Here is a 17,631-nt window from a genome sequence, read left to right as displayed (position 1 = left end):
TTGACCTTTAGTTTCTCTCTCAGGTGTCTGATGCTCAGCATCGAGTTTCAGCAGCGTGTAAAGTTTCCATCGGTGAGGAAAGTGTCAACAACTCAAACAGTTGAGCTATAAAACCTACAGAAGTTCCATCATTAATCATCTCATTCATGTAGCGCCCATTTAAAATACCTGCTGATCAATTCCTTTGGCTCATTAAACTGTTGTAAGTAATGTTCTACTTTAACGTTTGTAGCCTTGCATTACAGGAAGCATGTGTGTGTGGGTGTGTGTGTGTAAGTAGACCTTAGTCAAGAAAATCTATATAAAGTGTGGCAATGAAAATCTCCTTAAATATATTATCAGCAAGCAGAGTCTGGATGCATAACACCTCAGGCAGTGTTTTCAGTTGTGATTTAACATTTAGTGCAGATCTGAATTTATAGTATTTATAATTATTAAAGATGATTTTCCTCCTGATGGTCGGGTCGACCCGGCTCTACTGGAACCAGAACTCCATCATCTGCTCCACCTCCAGCTGCTGTGGTTCTGAGTCAAACCAACCTGTTCCCCTCCTGGCCTGTGGGGGCGCTGCACCAAGAACCACTGAAGGAAACCACACAAAAACCTCTGAAGACACTGAGAGCAACTTCCTTCTTCACCAGATGGAAACAAGATGGAGGCGTCAGATTTTAGTGTTGGAGGATTTCTCTTTAGTCTTTGGCTGAAGACCAGGAGCCATTTCTGCTGCTAGCGCTAGGCTAGCACGTTAGCTTTGGTTGTATTTATGCCCTGCACTGTAGTTCACTTCCTACTTTTGGAGCGGTCTCCGGTCCGCTTGGTGTTCACATTCAAACCGAACCAGAGTTCACTTCAACCGAACCCAGACCGAGGTTTGGAGGACCAGAGGTCAAAGGTCGATTAGCGTTCACACCAAACCAAATGAACTGGAGTTTATGGAAAAACGGACCAGAGTCGGGTTGAAGCGGGCTAAAAGGGGTCGGGTTGAAGTGGGTCGGGTTGAAGCGGGTCGGGTTGAAGCGGGTCGGGTTGAAGCGGGCTAAACGGGGTCGGGTTGAAGCGGGTCGGGTTGAAGCGGGTCGGGTTGAAGCGGGCTAAACGGGGTCGGTGTGAATTCAGCCTGAATCAGGTCAAAATCTAATGGTTTTAAATTGACGTTCCTGTCAGAAACAATCAAACTAATTGTTGTTCTTGAAGTTGTCGACTCATTTTATGACAAATTAACTGAACATTTTCACTGCGTTACAGTTAGACCATCATATTAACTCTTGTATTTCCCACTGGGTCTCTGTAAAGTAACTGAAGTTATTTTGAATGATCTCACTTTATGGTGACAGCTTTTGCTCCACAACATTAAAATATGTAAAAATATTTTAATCGAGCAGAAATAAGAAACTCAGTAAAAACTCAGCCAGAGTAAAATCCACCCACACACTTTACCTAGCTCTTTAAGCAGGGAGCCGTTCTCAGACTTCCACCTCTCCTTTTTCTTGCCGGTGCCATGCTTCCTTCTCTCTTTCCTTTTATCCTTCACTCCATTCTGCTTCCTCTTTTCTGCCTTCTGGGTTTTCTCTGCAGGGAGACAGAAGACGGGCTCAGGTTAGGGATTTAGCTGATCTATTCAGTTTAAGGTAGATTTAGCTGGAAAGTAACAGCCTGGGGAACCAAATCATTCCAGGTTCAAGCTGCACACTCATCAGAATCTGGTTTCCTCTTTCTGTCAGCGTTTGATTCTTCAACTAGAGCCTCATTTACATCTGGGAGAAGCGACACATTAACTGCTGTGTCTGAACCTTCAGCCCTGGATGACAAAAACACTCATTCTGCACCAACATTGTAAAAATATTTTAGTTATTAGCAAAAGATATGATTTTTGGGTGTCCAAAGTGAGGCGCGGGGGCCATTTGTGGCCTTTGGATTAATTTTGTGTGGCAATTCAGGAATGGCACAAATTTGGCCATCAAAGACTTTTTAACATTTTCCATTTAAGAAGATTTAAATTTGCCACAGAAAATACCCTAAAAAGTAACAAACACACCAATTTTTTCTTGCGTTTTCTTTATTATTATTATTATTATTATTATTAATGTGTTATTAGTCGGGCCACACCCATCCATTACATTTGTCTAAATATGGCAAATGTAAAAAAAAAATTTTACTTTCGTTGCTGGGATTAAAGTAAAAACATTTTATAGCTTAAAAATGTTAAGTAAATCCCAAAAGTTAAATAACTGTAAATATTAAGATCAATGTAAAATATTACATGTGCAGGTAAAAAATTCAAAATAATATTTTAGCAATTTTACATGAGGAAGAAAAATAAAATTCTGACCCTGATTACTTTCTGCTCTGGGATTTTGGGCCTCGATGCAAAAGTTTGTACACCCCTTTATTACAATATGACAATATTTTGACCTCTTTAATTAGGACAAAAACAATAAGCAGGGGAGAATTAATTATATATATTATATACTGTATATATACAGGGGTTGGACAATGAAACTGAAACACCTGGTTTTAGACCACAATAACTTATTAGTGTGGTGCAGGGCCTCCTTTTGCGGCCAATACAGCGTCAATTCGTCATGGGAATGACATATACAAGTCCTGCACAGTGGTCAGAGGGATTTTAAGCCATTCTTCTTGCAGGATAGTGGCCAGGTCACGACGTGATGCTGGTGGAGGAAAATGTTTCCTGACTCGCTCCCCTGTATATATATATACTGTATATATACTGTACTGTATATATATATATTTAAAAATTTAAATTTAAAAATGTTAATGTTGAAGGGGCAGTTTTGTGTTTTCCATGTGACATTTTACAGAACAATCAAGTAACTGTTACTTGACATCAAAATGTTTTATATATCACTTATACGCTCTGTCTCTTTAAGAAGCTCCTGTTTTTTACAGCACGCTCCTCCATTATGCTGTTATCAGCCGTCCTTGGAGCGTTTCAGTGAGGAGCTAATCGTTCCACCAGGTGTTTCCTGACTGCTGCTGCCGCTAGTCTGGAGGAGTGGAGGGGGTTAGGGGTTTCCATGGAGATGAAAGGATTTGTCAATCAAAGCAACACTTCAGGGAATAACAGCATACCCTCACTGTAGTACATTTCACTCATTTGCCAATAATGTGGTTTAGAGGAGACTTTGAGTTTCATTTAGTCTCAGTTAAAACGTTTCTTAATGTGTTAAACAGTGAAGACACATTAAGCAGTGTGTTAAATTCATGCACATTTTGATAAGTTGTGGATTTAAAAAAAATGAATAGACCTTTCTAATTGAATCCTGTAGCTGCTTTTCCTGCTGTGCAAACAAAAGTTTGAGTTAAAGCTGATAAACGACCTGATAAAAGCTCCGACTATAAAACTCGATAAAACGGCGAGAAAAGCTTGTTACAAGTTCCTCACTATGTGACAAGTTATTCATGTTTGTTCTGTGCAGCCAACTGTAACTTTCATTTGTTCCAGAAAATTAAATGAATAATTAGCAAAAAAGGGACAGAATAATTTTTCTTTCAATCATAAAATATATATTTTTGCAGCTCTATTAGAAACCTACACTGTTTGTATTATTGAGAGAGGAATCAGAGCCGTTGGGCTCCACATGGAGCAGATTAGCAGAACCACATGGGGATGTTTGCAGCCACAGCGTGGAAACGCGTCGTCACTTCGCTAAACCTGGCTTACAGAGCGCCTCGTTCCCTCTGACGGCCGCTACTGAGACTGACCAGTTCACCGGTTCTCCCTCCAGGACCAACCTGTGCGCCTTAGAGAAACCAAACATTTTCCAAAGGACAGAAATCTAATCAATATAAGCAGTGGATTTTATATGGACTTATGTTTAAATTGCATGCCTTGTAATCGCTCACAGCTTCCCCCACTTCTGAGCCTTAATCAGCCTGAGTCATTTACGGTTTGACTTACCCCTGATTACATCACAAGATGGCGCCGCTGTTTGACCCAGTTACTACAGATGAAAACAGCGACACTGCAATGCTACGGATTTCATAATGGTGTGAGGGATATATTAAAGGTTTCTATGTACACAGAGTGAAAGCACAGTAGCTAATCTTTTTAAACGTAAATGGTTTTATTGTCAGTGGCTCCTTACAGACAACGTGTCTATGGATGTTTAGCGACGTCTCAAACATTTTGGTTCTCAAACCTCCATAAATACTGATTCTCCTCAGCATGTGCAGAAAGTATCAAACTGAAGTTTTTCTCTATATGTAAGAGTTTCAGATGTTAAATACTGGAGAGTGTAAATCCTTCTGCTGCTTCAAGGACACTCTGAACTTGAGTGAAGGTTTCAGGTGAATGATGTTTTTTAGTTTTACTAAATGATTGGGAATTGCTGCAGGTACATGCACCAAAACTCTCCTGGTTCAGCAAAAACATCAAATAATCTGGAAAACCTGCAGAGTTAAACTCCTGGGAAACAAGAGCACAATCTCCCGATCTCCCAGGGACAGCTCTCCTACATGTTCCTCTGTTCTTCCTAATCTGATCTTGTTCTTTTAGAAAAGGAGGAAAACTAATTTTGGGCTTTTCAAGGGCAGCTGAAGGCGCCGCTGCAGAGTGTAGAAAGTTTCCCCTGCAGGTTGTAATCTCTGCACAAATCCAAGCATCAGCAGTAAACGCCTCCAGCGTATTCTCCCCCATAAAAAAGGAAAGAAAAAGATGTGTGCTTTTCCTGATTCTCTTTTGTCCTTTCTCTCATCTCTGCAGCATCATCCTTCCTTCTCTTGTTTAGAGGTAGAAACGCCACCGGGGGGTTTATCTCTCTGAAGTGTGTGATTAATTTTCTCTTTTCGTGGCGCGTGAAGCCATTGTAAGGCATTTCTTACCTGAGCTCATTAGTGCATTGAAAGTTGTTTTCCTCCTTCCTGCCTGAACTTCATTACTTTTCCCTCTACAGTCTCTTTTCTTCCTCATTACCTTCCTTGCCCTCGCCATCCTCCTCTTCGCTGTATTTTTAAAACTCGTACTTTTCCACTTGCTGAAAGCGGATCAGAGGCCGATACGGACCGCTGTCAGCTTGTCACCGGCGGCTCTGAGCTGGAATATAAATGTGGAGCGTTTTCTGAATAACAATAACACCTCCACCCTGCGTCTGCACAAATTTAACAGGAACACTGAGACGAAAACATCCTGTGCTTAAATGAGCAACTGCTCCGAAACGATTAATCGTGATTAATCGATCAATGAAATAATCGTCAATTTAGTAATTAATCATCAATTGGAGTAGAGACTCAAAAAACACTCAGAGTGAAAAATAAGGCAAACTGGACAAAATGTAAATATTTTCATGATAGTCTGTAAATCTGTTTGACTAGAACTTCTGAAATGACAGTTTTAGTGTTTTTGGTTCAAATTCTGTTAAAAAATGAGATAAATAATTCCTACTAAGCACCTTTTGCTGTCCAGTTAATAATTGGTTAATTAAATAAACGGATCAGCTCTACACTGTATTGATGTTAAGGTCTGAGTTTTTCACATGTTGATGTTCACTAAAGGAACTCTGCTATCACAATTTAGGCAATAAAATGTTGTTTAAAAAAGACGTTAAATTGTTTATTAGCATTTTTATTTGCTAATTCTCCATATTCACAAGGTAAATAATTTTTTAACTATTTAAAAGCTTTGAAATAATGAAGCATTCAGTTCATTGATTGATATTTGATCTAAATATGTTTTATTCTTGATTTTTTCTTGTATCTGTGCTTTAAGTTGGAGCTGCAGACTTAAAGCTCTGCCCAGCCTTGATAGCGACATGCTAACCGTTCAGAGCGCGACTCATGCAACCCCGACATGACAAACATGGAGGATGATGGACGGGCCAGCATGAGACAGGCAGGAGGTCAAAGGTCAACTGTTCTGATTTAGGCAGGTGAGAGGAGAGATGTGGAAACAAAAGATCAACTCAGAAACTGATTTTCTAGACATGTTGCATCTTATTGTTTACATCTGGAAGTTTTGCCCAACGCTGGAGAGCAAAAAGATGATTCCTTTCCATCCATAGCGGCGCTGCTGGGCAGAACCGTTAGCTAAATGAAACCTGGAGATGTAAGGATTATTGCAGTGAATAATAAAAATATTAAGTGATCGCTGTGGTACATTAGCTACCTCTGCTATTAGCTAAGCTAACACAGCGGTGGTAGATTAGTTACTTTAAACCCCTGCTCTACTGATGATTGGTCAGAGTTGGTGTTTAAGTCGCCCCTTTTGTTTTTAACGGAACCAAAACACAGAATTCCACAGCACATCTACATGTTAAGATCATCATAGTCAAGCTAGCATAACTGAGCTACTTTCCTCTCTCTTGCTATTTCTTCTTGACCTTCTCCAGTTGTTGTAATGTTGACCATTAGCATCAAAGCACTGCGTCTATTTTTCTTCTATATATCAGGCGAACGTTTAAGACTTAGCGTGTTATGTTGACAACTTAGCAGCTAAAACCAATGCTAGTCATCGTTAGCGAGCAGCTTCTTGCTGCTGATCTCCAGTGTTTGGCCAGCTGGTTTTCCTGCTTTATGCCCTGTACAATGGCTGCTGGACACGACAAGAGTTTAGTTGTTGACTCATCATCCAGAAACCACTTGCTGCATTTTGGTTGGTTGTGCAGGAGGCTCCAGCAATGCTTTTCAAAGATGTACGGTTGTATAATTGTGCATCTGTTTGTAGCCCCTTTAATGTATGAGTGTTAACGTCGAGTTGGGGGCATGGCCAGCAGCAGCTTGTTTGGATTTAAAGTGACAGAGACCCTAAAACAGCTCAGAATAGGCAGAACTGATTATTTACTGTAAAATATGTAAGTTTTGTATATTTTGTTTCGGCCGTAGATCTATCCTAACCTGCTCATCTTTAAGATTCCCATCCTGCTCCGGTTGGTGGAAACACTGGTTTCATTGCAAAACCAAAATATGAATTATGGTTTTATTTCATCGCTGGATACTGATGCATCTATCGGTTTGTGTGAAAGAACAAACCAGCTAAAGAACCGTCTTTTTCTTGCCAAAATAAAACTGCAAAGAGGAAAATAAATACTAGGAGGATCCTGCAAATGAGAGAAAATCACAGCAACAGATGGAGGAGAAAAATAATTAGAGGATGGAGAGAAGAAAACAGGAGGGGAAAGATGGTGAGTTACACGACAAATCATTCTAGCAGACAAGCTCATTCTTCACTCTGCTGCTCTTTATCACACACACACACACACACACACCAGCTATTGGCTCTAATCTAACTCCTGTGGCAGTGTGAATAGATATGGCTGTTTAGTGCCAGCAGCTCCTGCTACCTGATGGCAGCAATCTGCTGAGTCAGCAGCTCTGGAAAAGTGTGTGTGTGTGTGTGTGTGTGTGTGTGTGCGCGCCTTTGGGAGTGAGCTACTGAGCAACACAAAGGGGGGGAGAGTGAAAGTGTTTGTATTTGATTTAATTGAGCGTGTAGATGTGCGCCGCCCTCCTGGAGGATGAAGAGCGCCGCAGACGAAAGTTCACCGCCGTTACCGTTTAGTGGGGTTACCATGACAACGAGCTTTCGCCCATGGTGGGTCGCGACTCTTCCAGCTAAAGAGGCTCCACATCATCTAAATAACAGCCGTCATTCAGCAGCCACAGTAATAAAAATATGATAAATATATATTTCATGTAACGTTACTGGAGTTTAAGGTGAATTTTAATAACTCGTGCAGAAGCCGGTGGGTTTCTCTGCATCGTTCAGAGACGCCATGGAGGCTTTTCATCGAATTCATCCCGTTTTCACCACAAACAGTTCAAATATTATTATTGTAATTATTAGTAGAGTTTAAAACTTCCAGCTGCGTCTCACTGGGCCGTATGGGCAAATTTTAATGGATCTGTTTATAATAATTTTAATATCTGGGATTAATTGAGTTTTCCAGTAAAGCAGTAAAATTAATTTTATTTTCTGTTTCTTGTCATTTTCAGTCTCATGATTCACGTTTCTTTCATAGTTTTAGTAAACTCTTTGCTTCCATCAGCTTCTATAATCGATCGATCGATCAATGACTATTGGTGCATCACTGCAGGCGGGGAACTAATCGACCTCCCAACCCGTTTTTTTAACAAATTGATTATATTTAATATCCTTTTCCTGCTTTGTGCCAAAATGAACCCAGGGGCCAACATTAAAACAAAAATAAAATATTACTGAGAATTTTTCTCTTTTAGCTGCAAAACAGTAAATAAAACATAAAACATAATGTTTTACGTCTTAATGACAGTTTACAGTCACTTCATTATTTTTCATTATTTTCTAGGGAGGCTCTGATCAGATTTCTTGCTGCCTGGATTGGCTGTTAATTTTTCGCTTTACGTATAAATGATACTAAATTATCTGGCAATAAATTGACCTAATTTAGATATAACATACATATTTTACCACATATCTAAAATCAGTTTCAGTTCCCTGCTGCAGCTCAGCTGCTGCTCGCTGTGACAGTTCACCGTCTGGAGGTTCAGCGGCTCCGTCTGAAATATCACCTCCAGTAGCGGCGGTCCAACAGCGGGAGCAGAACCGGCGTCTCGCTCCGCAGCTCAAGACTTGAATTATTGTTCATCTTTCTGACCGTGTTGGAAGCTGCGCTGCTCTACCTGCTGTCTGGATCCGGACGTCTTTGGTTCCTGCGTTGAGCCTCCATGCAGCCAAATCAATTGAGTGTTTGGTTTTTAAATATCATATTAGATTCGTTGTGTTTCGCCCCCGAGGTCATTTCCTGCCGCAACACGCAAACGTCCCGGTTCACTCAGAGCGTTAAAGTTCCTCACTACAGGACTTGATGCTGCGCAGCGAGAAGGCAGGAGGAGAGCAGCTGCAGGCTGAGAAGGAGATGCAGGTGATCGGCAACTAGAGACTCTGATCGATCACCGATCACACACTTACACGGAAATCGGCCAATCGATCGGCACACCTCTGTTATTTTCCATATTTGTAAGTCAATAAAGTGTTTTTAATTTATTCCCAGTAATGAAAATACAAATAAATTTGCTGTTTTTAGAAAAAGTGTAGTGGATGGGTGGCCCAAGTCGAATCAAATCTGTGTTGTATTTTACAGTTTCAGTTGAAGAAAAAGTAAAAATCTTTCCATTATAAAAACAAAAGAATCGGGAAAGTGTTGGAAGGCCACACAGAATCCATCCAGGGGCCACAAATGGCCCCCCGGCCGCACTTTGAACACCCCTGATCTAAACCTTCACAATCATATTTACTGTCAGTCCAGGTAAATAAGACTTGTTTAAGAAAAATAAAATATATACAGTACAGACCAAAAGTTTGGACACACCTTCTAATTCAATGGGTTTTCTTTATTTTCATGACTATTTATAAGGCAATAAATCCCACTTATTAACCTGACAGGGCAGGTTGACCTATGAAGTGAAAACCATTTCAGGTGACTACCTGCTGAAGCTCATCAAGAAAATGCAGAGTGTGTGCAAAGCAGTAATCACAGCAAAAGGTTGCTACTTTGAAGAAACTAGAATATAAGGGCTATTTTCAGTTGTTTTACACTTTTTTGTTTAGTGCATATTTCCACGTTATTCATAGTTTTGATGCCTTCAGTGTGAATCTACAATGTCAATAGTCATGAAAATAAAGGAAACTCATTGAATTAAAAGGTGTGTCCAAACTTTTGGTCTGTACTGTATATAAAACAATGTTGAGTGTCATTCTGTTGTGGAAAATCCTTTTATCAGACGATAAAATGATATTTAAATAATCATATGCTGCCGTTTTACCTGCAGCCGTTTCCTCCTCCAGCAGCTGGATCTGCAGGTGGAAGATTTTCTCCTGCAGGTCGCAGAGCGTCAGCTTCATCTTCTCGCGCCGGGTCACCATGTAGCACAGGTTGCGCACCTGGAGCACATTTAAAGGCACAGTCACCCTTTTTCTGCCACCGACAGCTCATTTAGAAAAACACATTTTAAAAAACAATATTGTAAAAACAATAAATTGGTCAAATTTTCTGCTTCACAACAATTCAAATCAAAAAGGCGGCAGCTTATAACAGCAGATGTTACATTTTATTTCTTGTGTTTTTTATTAGAAAAACAAACAAATGATGTAACGGCTGCTTGTTTCGGCGCAGCAGGTGAATTTTCACTGACGCAAAAAGATTCAAGCAAATTCAAATCTATAAATATGACACAAAGTTTCTGTTTTTTATTTTCATTTTAAAGCAAAACAACCAGTGATTTTTATCCAGATGTCGACTTGATGGCCAACATTTCCTGTTTCTAAGCCAAGAAAATAGAAAAAATGTAGAATAATTTAATATTTCTCATAAAAGCGCAAAAATGTGGATCCATTTTTGAAGTTATTTTTACTGTTTAATTAAAAATATAGTTTTTTCCCCCTAATTATTGTTTTTTTAATCACAATTAGCTAAAAATAAACTGAATCACAACAGGTGAAGACATAATCTTCACCTGTTAAATTATTTCTTTAATTCAGCCTTTGCTGATATTAATCTGTTCTTGTTCATTTCGAAAAACTTTGGATGATTCAGATTTTTATCAGTAATATTATGAAATGAGTAAAGTAGTGACACTAAAAATGATTTAAGTTTAATACATGTGGAAAATCCTCAGAGATTAATCAATTTTAAGAGAAAATCCATATTTTTACAACTTAATATAACATTTTTTGTAAATGTATAACTGATGTTAATGATGCATAAACATGTCAACATGTCAAAGTACTAAAATAAATCAGTTTAACAAGGTAAAAGAGCCAAATCAAGCTCCTGTTCCTGTTCTGTATGTGGTGGTTTGTCTGACTCGTCTGGTTTCAGCAGGAATCCTGCCGGCCGGCCGGATCAGCGCCGCCGGCGCCTCTGATGTCGTTACGGCTGCAGATCAGAACCCGAGTCTGAATTATCGGGTCTATGTTGAGCTCATTCAGAGGATCTGAGGTTCTGCTTTGCTTTGGCAGGAAATGAGAAACGAATCCAAACTAATGGAGAAAATCAGAAACGGAGCCAAATATGGAAAAAATAATTTCTGGAGTTTGTTTGCATCTCCACAATAATTATTATTTTATCAGTTGATTGAATTTTTACAGAGCATCACTAAATTCAAGCAGTTTAACCAAAGTTATGATTCTTTAGTTATTAAACTGGAGTAAATTACATATTTTGATATTATCCTGGCCAATATAAACTGGTTAGGAGGAAATGGATCGTATGAGTTTACATCGCTGATCTGATCGATCTTTGATCTTTGATCGGGTTTATCCGGGTATTGTTTTGTCCAAACAGCCGAGGGGCGCCTCAGGGTCACGCTCTATCTGCCGGTCCGGACGGATCCGATCCACACAAACACACATCAGATAAAAATAGCTCCCAACTGGGACACGATGTGCAGAGCCTGGCTTTGATTAGGACACAGAGCGAGCGCCGATTCCAAAACAGCAACGGAGAAACGGAGCGAGAGGAAAGAAGAGAGTCGCTTTGTTTTCATTCAGTTTCAGGAATGATAGAAACAAGCTAAGCTAACCATGCTAACAGTTAGCAGGAAATGAACGCTGGCTGTTTGAAAAACTGCAGATTTAAACTGTAATTTAAAACTGATCCATCAGGATCATTACATCACTTCCTGCCTGGGCTGGAGGAAAATATCAGCCAGTCATGCAATGTTTTGTAGGTTGTATAGAAATGTTTTCCATAAAATCATAGATTTGATTTTTATTCATATTTTACAAACAGGTTAAAAACAAACAGAAATTATTCTGATTATCAGACAAACTAAATGCAGGCGCGTTGCTAATCATTGTTTCTGTTGTTTACACTTCTCCAAACCAGCTAATTAATCATTTATATTAGCAAGTTTCTGTCTTGAGTAGAAATATAAGCAAAAAATATAATTCTATTTAAAGAAAGGGAATAAAAAAAGCTAAGAAAGACTTTCTGTGTTTTTCTGTCAATTGATTTGAGCCTCTGAGTTTCCAGCATATCGACTAAAACCTGCACTACTTACTAACAACCAGCATCGACTGCTCACACACACCCACACCCCTACACACACACACCACTGTGAGGGAGTAGGCAGCTAAAGATCAGGATTATTGATCTCTAATTGGCCCAGTCTGGAGAGCCTGGCTAAGCGCTAACCAGATGAAACTGATTAGCAGAGAAGATGCGACGAAACGCTCACAGCGTTGATGTTTGGTCTGTAAATATATGGTAAAAGTTCAGTATTAATGCTTTGCTGATCATGTTCCTCTGATCCTGCAGCAACATGTTTTCTATTGAGACATTCATAAATTCGACAAGCAGCCATGTTGGAATTAGAGGTCGATGGTTTCAGCCCAAATATTTCATGAAACCTCTTGAGCTGTTCCGGTCGACACGAAGCTGATCCTCAGTGTTTCACATAAATAAACTTATTAGCATTTAGTTGCACTTATAATACACTAAATTCATTGGAATTTACATTTTTTTCTTTTTAATTTCTAAATTAAATTTTCTTATAAATGTTGTTTGAGACGACAAGCAGTTCTGACAAAAACTCTAATTATCTTTGTGTTTTTGGCAACACCAAAGTTCCCAGATTGATTGGCAATAAATTATTCTTTACTGAAATAAAGAATAATTTATGCTGATGCATAATTAAAATACAATGTAGAACTGCTAATAATTTCATATTCTCTTGGGCATATCGTGGTGGTAAAAATAAGGATTTTAAATAAATAAATAAACAAATAGAGATTTGGGTCGAAGCAGAAATCTTCTTTAGCCAAACATCAAACCCAACAAACGACTTCAGAAACTCTGGTTTTAATGAGTTAAATATTACTAGTATTAGTTTGTATTCCTGTGTTTCTTTATGAGATAAATTTCAGTTTATGACAAACTTGGTCAGCTTCAGTATTTCTACTTAAATCAGGATGAGTGTAATCTTGTTTCCCTTTAATCAGCAGCAGTGGGAGTCTTTAATCTGACCTGAAGCTGAGCAACAAAATCAGACATAATGCCAATTAAAAATAAGCATTTGGCCCTAATATAAGAGACATACGCATGAAAAAGGATGAAGGGCATGTAGAAAATAAAGGAGGACATTAGGGAGTGAGGAAGGGAGGAGGAGTGGACTGAAGGAGAAGAAGAAAGGATGGAGAAGAGGTAGCGAGGGAGAAGGGAGGAAACGTGGAAAGTGGGTCAGAGCAGCGAAGGATTCAGTCGACTGAAGCTTCGTGAAGCTGATGTGCAGAAACACAGATAATCAAGCCCACACTCCAAAGTCTATCACTTACGCACAAACACACACAAACTACATGATTTATTAGCTCCTGGTGCTGTCGCCTTAGCCCCGCCCACCTGGGGGGATCCATGGCAACATCGCCCACCAATCAGAGAGCAGATGTTCAGCTTCGGCCTCTTGTCTCCATGAGCCGTTTCCCTCATTACTGGGGCTTAAAATATTTGTTTTGCTCCAAAGTGAAAACCTTTAATGTGTTTAAAGCCTGAATGTTCTCTCTCTCTCTCTCTCTCACACACACACCCACACACACACACACACACACACACACACACACACACACACACACACACAGGTGTGTTTTAATGAAGCACTCTGTGGATGTGCCATGTTGGATCACAGCAGATTAGCTTCTATCTGCACTGACTGACGTTTTAAAACCAACATAAATATAAAAACCTCTGGACAGAACTGGAGACGAGTCTGTTTGTGGAAGACGCTGCAGTTCTGAGCTAAATCATTTTCCCTTTACAAATTACTTATTCTTACATTTTTGTCACTATGGACACATTGCATCTAAATGCGTACAAACGGAAATTTCCCGTATGTGACAACGCTGGAGCACAAAAAGAAGATTCTTAATAATTTAGTGAAGTGCGCTGAAGCAAAGGGAAAAATAACGCAGAAAAACTCAAAGCTGCTCATTTTCTCCTTTCTGTGCGTCGGCTGCGCTACACACAGACTTGTTGCCATATCAACTGACAACAACAACACTGCTAAAATATCAGCAATCAACACCAAAAAAACTCTCAAACGTTTCTCAAAGAACAGAACATTCAGCCGGTTACAGTTTTATGTTTTCTAAATGTTTATTTTGCAATTATTAATAAGTTATCGCTGTGGTAGATTAGCTACAGTTGCTATTAGCTATGCTAAATTAGCCAGCCGACCACCGCTGTGAAGTACCTGCTCAACAGATGATCTGTCAGAGTTGGCGTTTAGGTCGCCTTCTTTTATTTTCTAACTGAACCGAAACACAGAATCCCACAGCTCATCTACATGATGAAATCGTTAGTCAAGCTAGCATAACTAGCCTACTTCCCTCTCCCTTGATATTTTTCTTAATTAAAACTTCTTCCTGACCTTATCTAGTTGTCGTAGCGTTGACAATTAGTAGCAAATCACTACGTTCCTTTTTCTTTAATATATCATGGATACATTTGCGATTTAGTGTGTTATGTCTGCAACTTAACAGATAAAACCAATGCTAGTCATCGTTAGCAGGCTGTCATGCTACAACGGGTCCATATGTTCAAGATCAGACAAATTTTAATATTAGGTTAACTGCAATAATTGCAAAATGAAGCTTCCAAACCTAATAACCATCAGCTATAAACATGAACCTCTTCTGCTAGCTACAGTTAGCCTATTGCTAACTGCTGCTAGCTACAATCTGTAAATACTTAAGTTCCCTCAGAAAACAGGTATAAATGCCTATTTTCGTCAAAACACCAAATGTACCATCATATTCAATAACTCACGCTGGAAACCATCTTGGTAGCGCCGCAGAAACTAACACTAACTGTTATCCTTCTAGTGCAGCCAATCAGCAACAAGGAAAATAAACGACGCTCCTGGATTGGCTGCTTTGCAAACCACAACCAACAGCATGTTGAGTAATGTTGTGCCTTCATATTTCAACTTCTGCATTTTGAATATTTTATTTGTGTTTATAAAAAATCCACAGAGGCAAATCGTCCATGAATAACCGAAACGTTAACGCTTCTCTGTATTTCCCTCTGGTCTGGAAACACAGGGATGGACGGCTGAGCTAATAAAAACTCACGATGGCAATAAAATATCTTGAATCTGTTTGGTGACTTTAAGGCTTTTCAGGATTGAAATAAAAGTGAGAGTAACTTCCATTGCACATGAAACAGTGGGAGCCTTTGGAGCATGTGCAAAGGTTTCAAAGTGAGGCAGTAGATTATCGTCCTGGACAGATCGTAGCTGAGAGGCTTCGGCACGCCTTAGTCAGAGGATTTGACTGGACCACATCGGCCTGATATCTGCAGAACGGCCCCAGGCTTTGCTGCCAGAATTTCAGGAAAGCTATTTCAATAACACACACTGACACACACCCACACACACCGACACACTGCATCCCACCAGCATCACGAAAGCAAACAGGATTCCAAAATGCTACTGCGGTGACCAAACCATGCTCTGCATTTCCCTCCAAGCACATCATTGTCCTTTTCCAGGCAGTGTTGCTCTCATCTTAAACCTGATATCTGGCAATAAATGAATGACCCATCATGGAAACGCTGATGGTGTTTAAACATCTACAGAGACTTTTATAACAGCAGAAACCAAAAAGAGCCTTTGAACTCCTCTAAGGACAACAAGACTTGATTCATTAACTTCTTTCTTTTTAATAACTTCTTTACCAAAATAAATCCGGAGCAGATAAAACGTGTGCACACGCTGCATGAACACACTCAGACATCCTGCTGAAGGAATCCAGAGAGGAAGTCTGGATTCCTGCCAACACAATAAACTGCATAAACCTTGTGACACAAACACTCCTCTTCTCGCCCCTTTCATTCCTAAACAATCACACATGCTTTTATGCAATTTTCCTTTTCAATGTGAACTAATCCTCTTGCTGCTTTCTGAATTAATTTCCTTCTTTCTCCTCCTTTGCTGTCATTCAGCTGCCTGACTGTATTTTTCCTTCTTACCTCTCTCACCTTCTTACTTCTCTCTTTCCTCCTATTTATAAAGTCTTCATGCTCAGACCGTGTCAAGATGGAGGGCATTCGAACACTCACTCATTAAAATGCAGAGGAAGTGTGTGGAGGCACGACTCCACATCTAATAGTAAATATTTAAAGATTGAATCCCAGTGATGAAAACCTCATTACTCCTAAGAACTCATCCTCATTGGACTGAGGTTCTACTGGGCCAACCCTTTCATGTCTGCAAACAAAACCGGATTTATGGAAGGATTAAATTGTCTCCAAAAACCTCACTTGACAATGAAACCAGACGGCGTGGATTGGCTGTCTGCATGCAGAACGCGTAAAGCCTGACAGGATTAAAGAAGAGGCTTGTATGAGCATCTGGAAGTTTCTAGACACGCTTCTTTAAAGAACCGTTTGTTGTGCAAGACGGAAACAAAATCCTTTCTCTGCAATCAGGTGAGGTTTGCACAAAACGAGTCCTCACTGTAATCTGAATTTCAATAAGGAGGCTTAATATTAAGTACACTAATAATGAAATTACACTTTTATTTCTTTTAAAACCTGGACTGCATTTTCTGAAAGTGATTAGTAAAGTAAAATAACTAATAAGTGGAGCTGCTGAACATCTGAAACCAGATACTTCCATTTGCTAAATCCCAGAATAATACGAGAGATTTTATTAAAACTTTGAAGATTACTACAGCATTCAGTTATTAGGGAAAGCCCAGGTGATGGCGCCTACACTTTGAAGCTCCTGGTTCCTTCACAACACTTTAGTCAAATGGAGACATGTGGATGTTTTAAGGAAACGCGTCAGAAAAAATGAGGAGAAAATACCAAAAGATGAACAAAGTTCATCCCAAATGCCTGATGGTGCCGCGTTCGTCTCAAACAATTATAAAAAAACTGAAATCACGTCGAGTTCAGGAAGAAAACGGGTTCTGTGTCCCAGAGAGGATTCCTGGTTTGGTCTGAAATGTGACTCAAACCCAGAACAAAAGCTAGAGACGCTGCAGAGATGCTAGCTGAAGCTAACTGGTCCCATAAAGATCCGCCCCAGCTTCAGGTTGGAGGCCAAAAAGCAGCTCGCTAACAATGACTAGCATTGTTAAATCTTAAATGTAAGCCTGGTATGTGAAAGAAACATAAACGCAGAGCTTTGCTACTGACTGAAAACACAACTAGATAACAAGATCAGGAAGAAGTCTGAATGAAAAAAAACAAAAAGCAACAGAGGGAGATAGCTCAGTTATGCTAGCTTGACTATGACAACGTTAACATGTACTGTAGATGTGCTGCAGGATTTGTTGTTTCTGTTCAGTTAAAAAACAAACAAAAAGGCCTAAACAGCAACTCTGACTGATCATCACTAGAGCAGGTGTTTAATTAACTAATTAACCACCACTGTGTTAGCTTAGCTAATAGCAGCAGTAGTTCATCTATCACCACTGTGTTAGCTTAGCCGAGCTACTCCTGGTTTGAGTCACTTTTGAACCATAATAAATGAAACATCGAAAAACACTTGAGGTGATGATTTTGGCACCAATAAAGCCCTTTGAGCTGGAATGTGCTGTACAGATAAACTTGATTGATTGGTTTATTGATTTATCCACACAGTTTTTTCTAACTGGTTGTTTGAACCTTTTCTCTCTAAAACTGAAAAGTGGCT

General features: G+C 39.6%; 1 protein-coding gene across 3 annotated transcripts in view; it reads right to left on the bottom strand.

Moving 5' to 3' along the window:
- Positions 1–17,631, bottom strand: part of jade2 (jade family PHD finger 2) — a 145,550-nt gene that overhangs the window by 9,385 nt on the left and 118,534 nt on the right. For all 3 annotated transcript variants that reach the window (XR_004340988.1, XM_032576558.1, XM_032576559.1), the window contains exons 11-12: positions 9,760–9,877; positions 1,438–1,569 (exon numbers count right to left, since the gene is read on the bottom strand). Coding sequence is in view for 2 of the 3 variants with exons in the window: in XM_032576558.1 (XP_032432449.1) it covers positions 1,438–1,569; positions 9,760–9,877 (250 nt within the window). In the remaining variant the exon portion in view is untranslated. The remainder of the gene's footprint in view (positions 1–1,437; positions 1,570–9,759; positions 9,878–17,631) is intronic.

Source organism: Xiphophorus hellerii, chromosome 11 (assembly GCF_003331165.1).
Source record: "Xiphophorus hellerii strain 12219 chromosome 11, Xiphophorus_hellerii-4.1, whole genome shotgun sequence".
NCBI lineage: Eukaryota > Metazoa > Chordata > Actinopteri > Cyprinodontiformes > Poeciliidae > Xiphophorus > Xiphophorus hellerii.
Note: the sequence above shows the minus strand (reverse complement) of the source record. Positions and strands in the feature narration are given on the sequence as shown.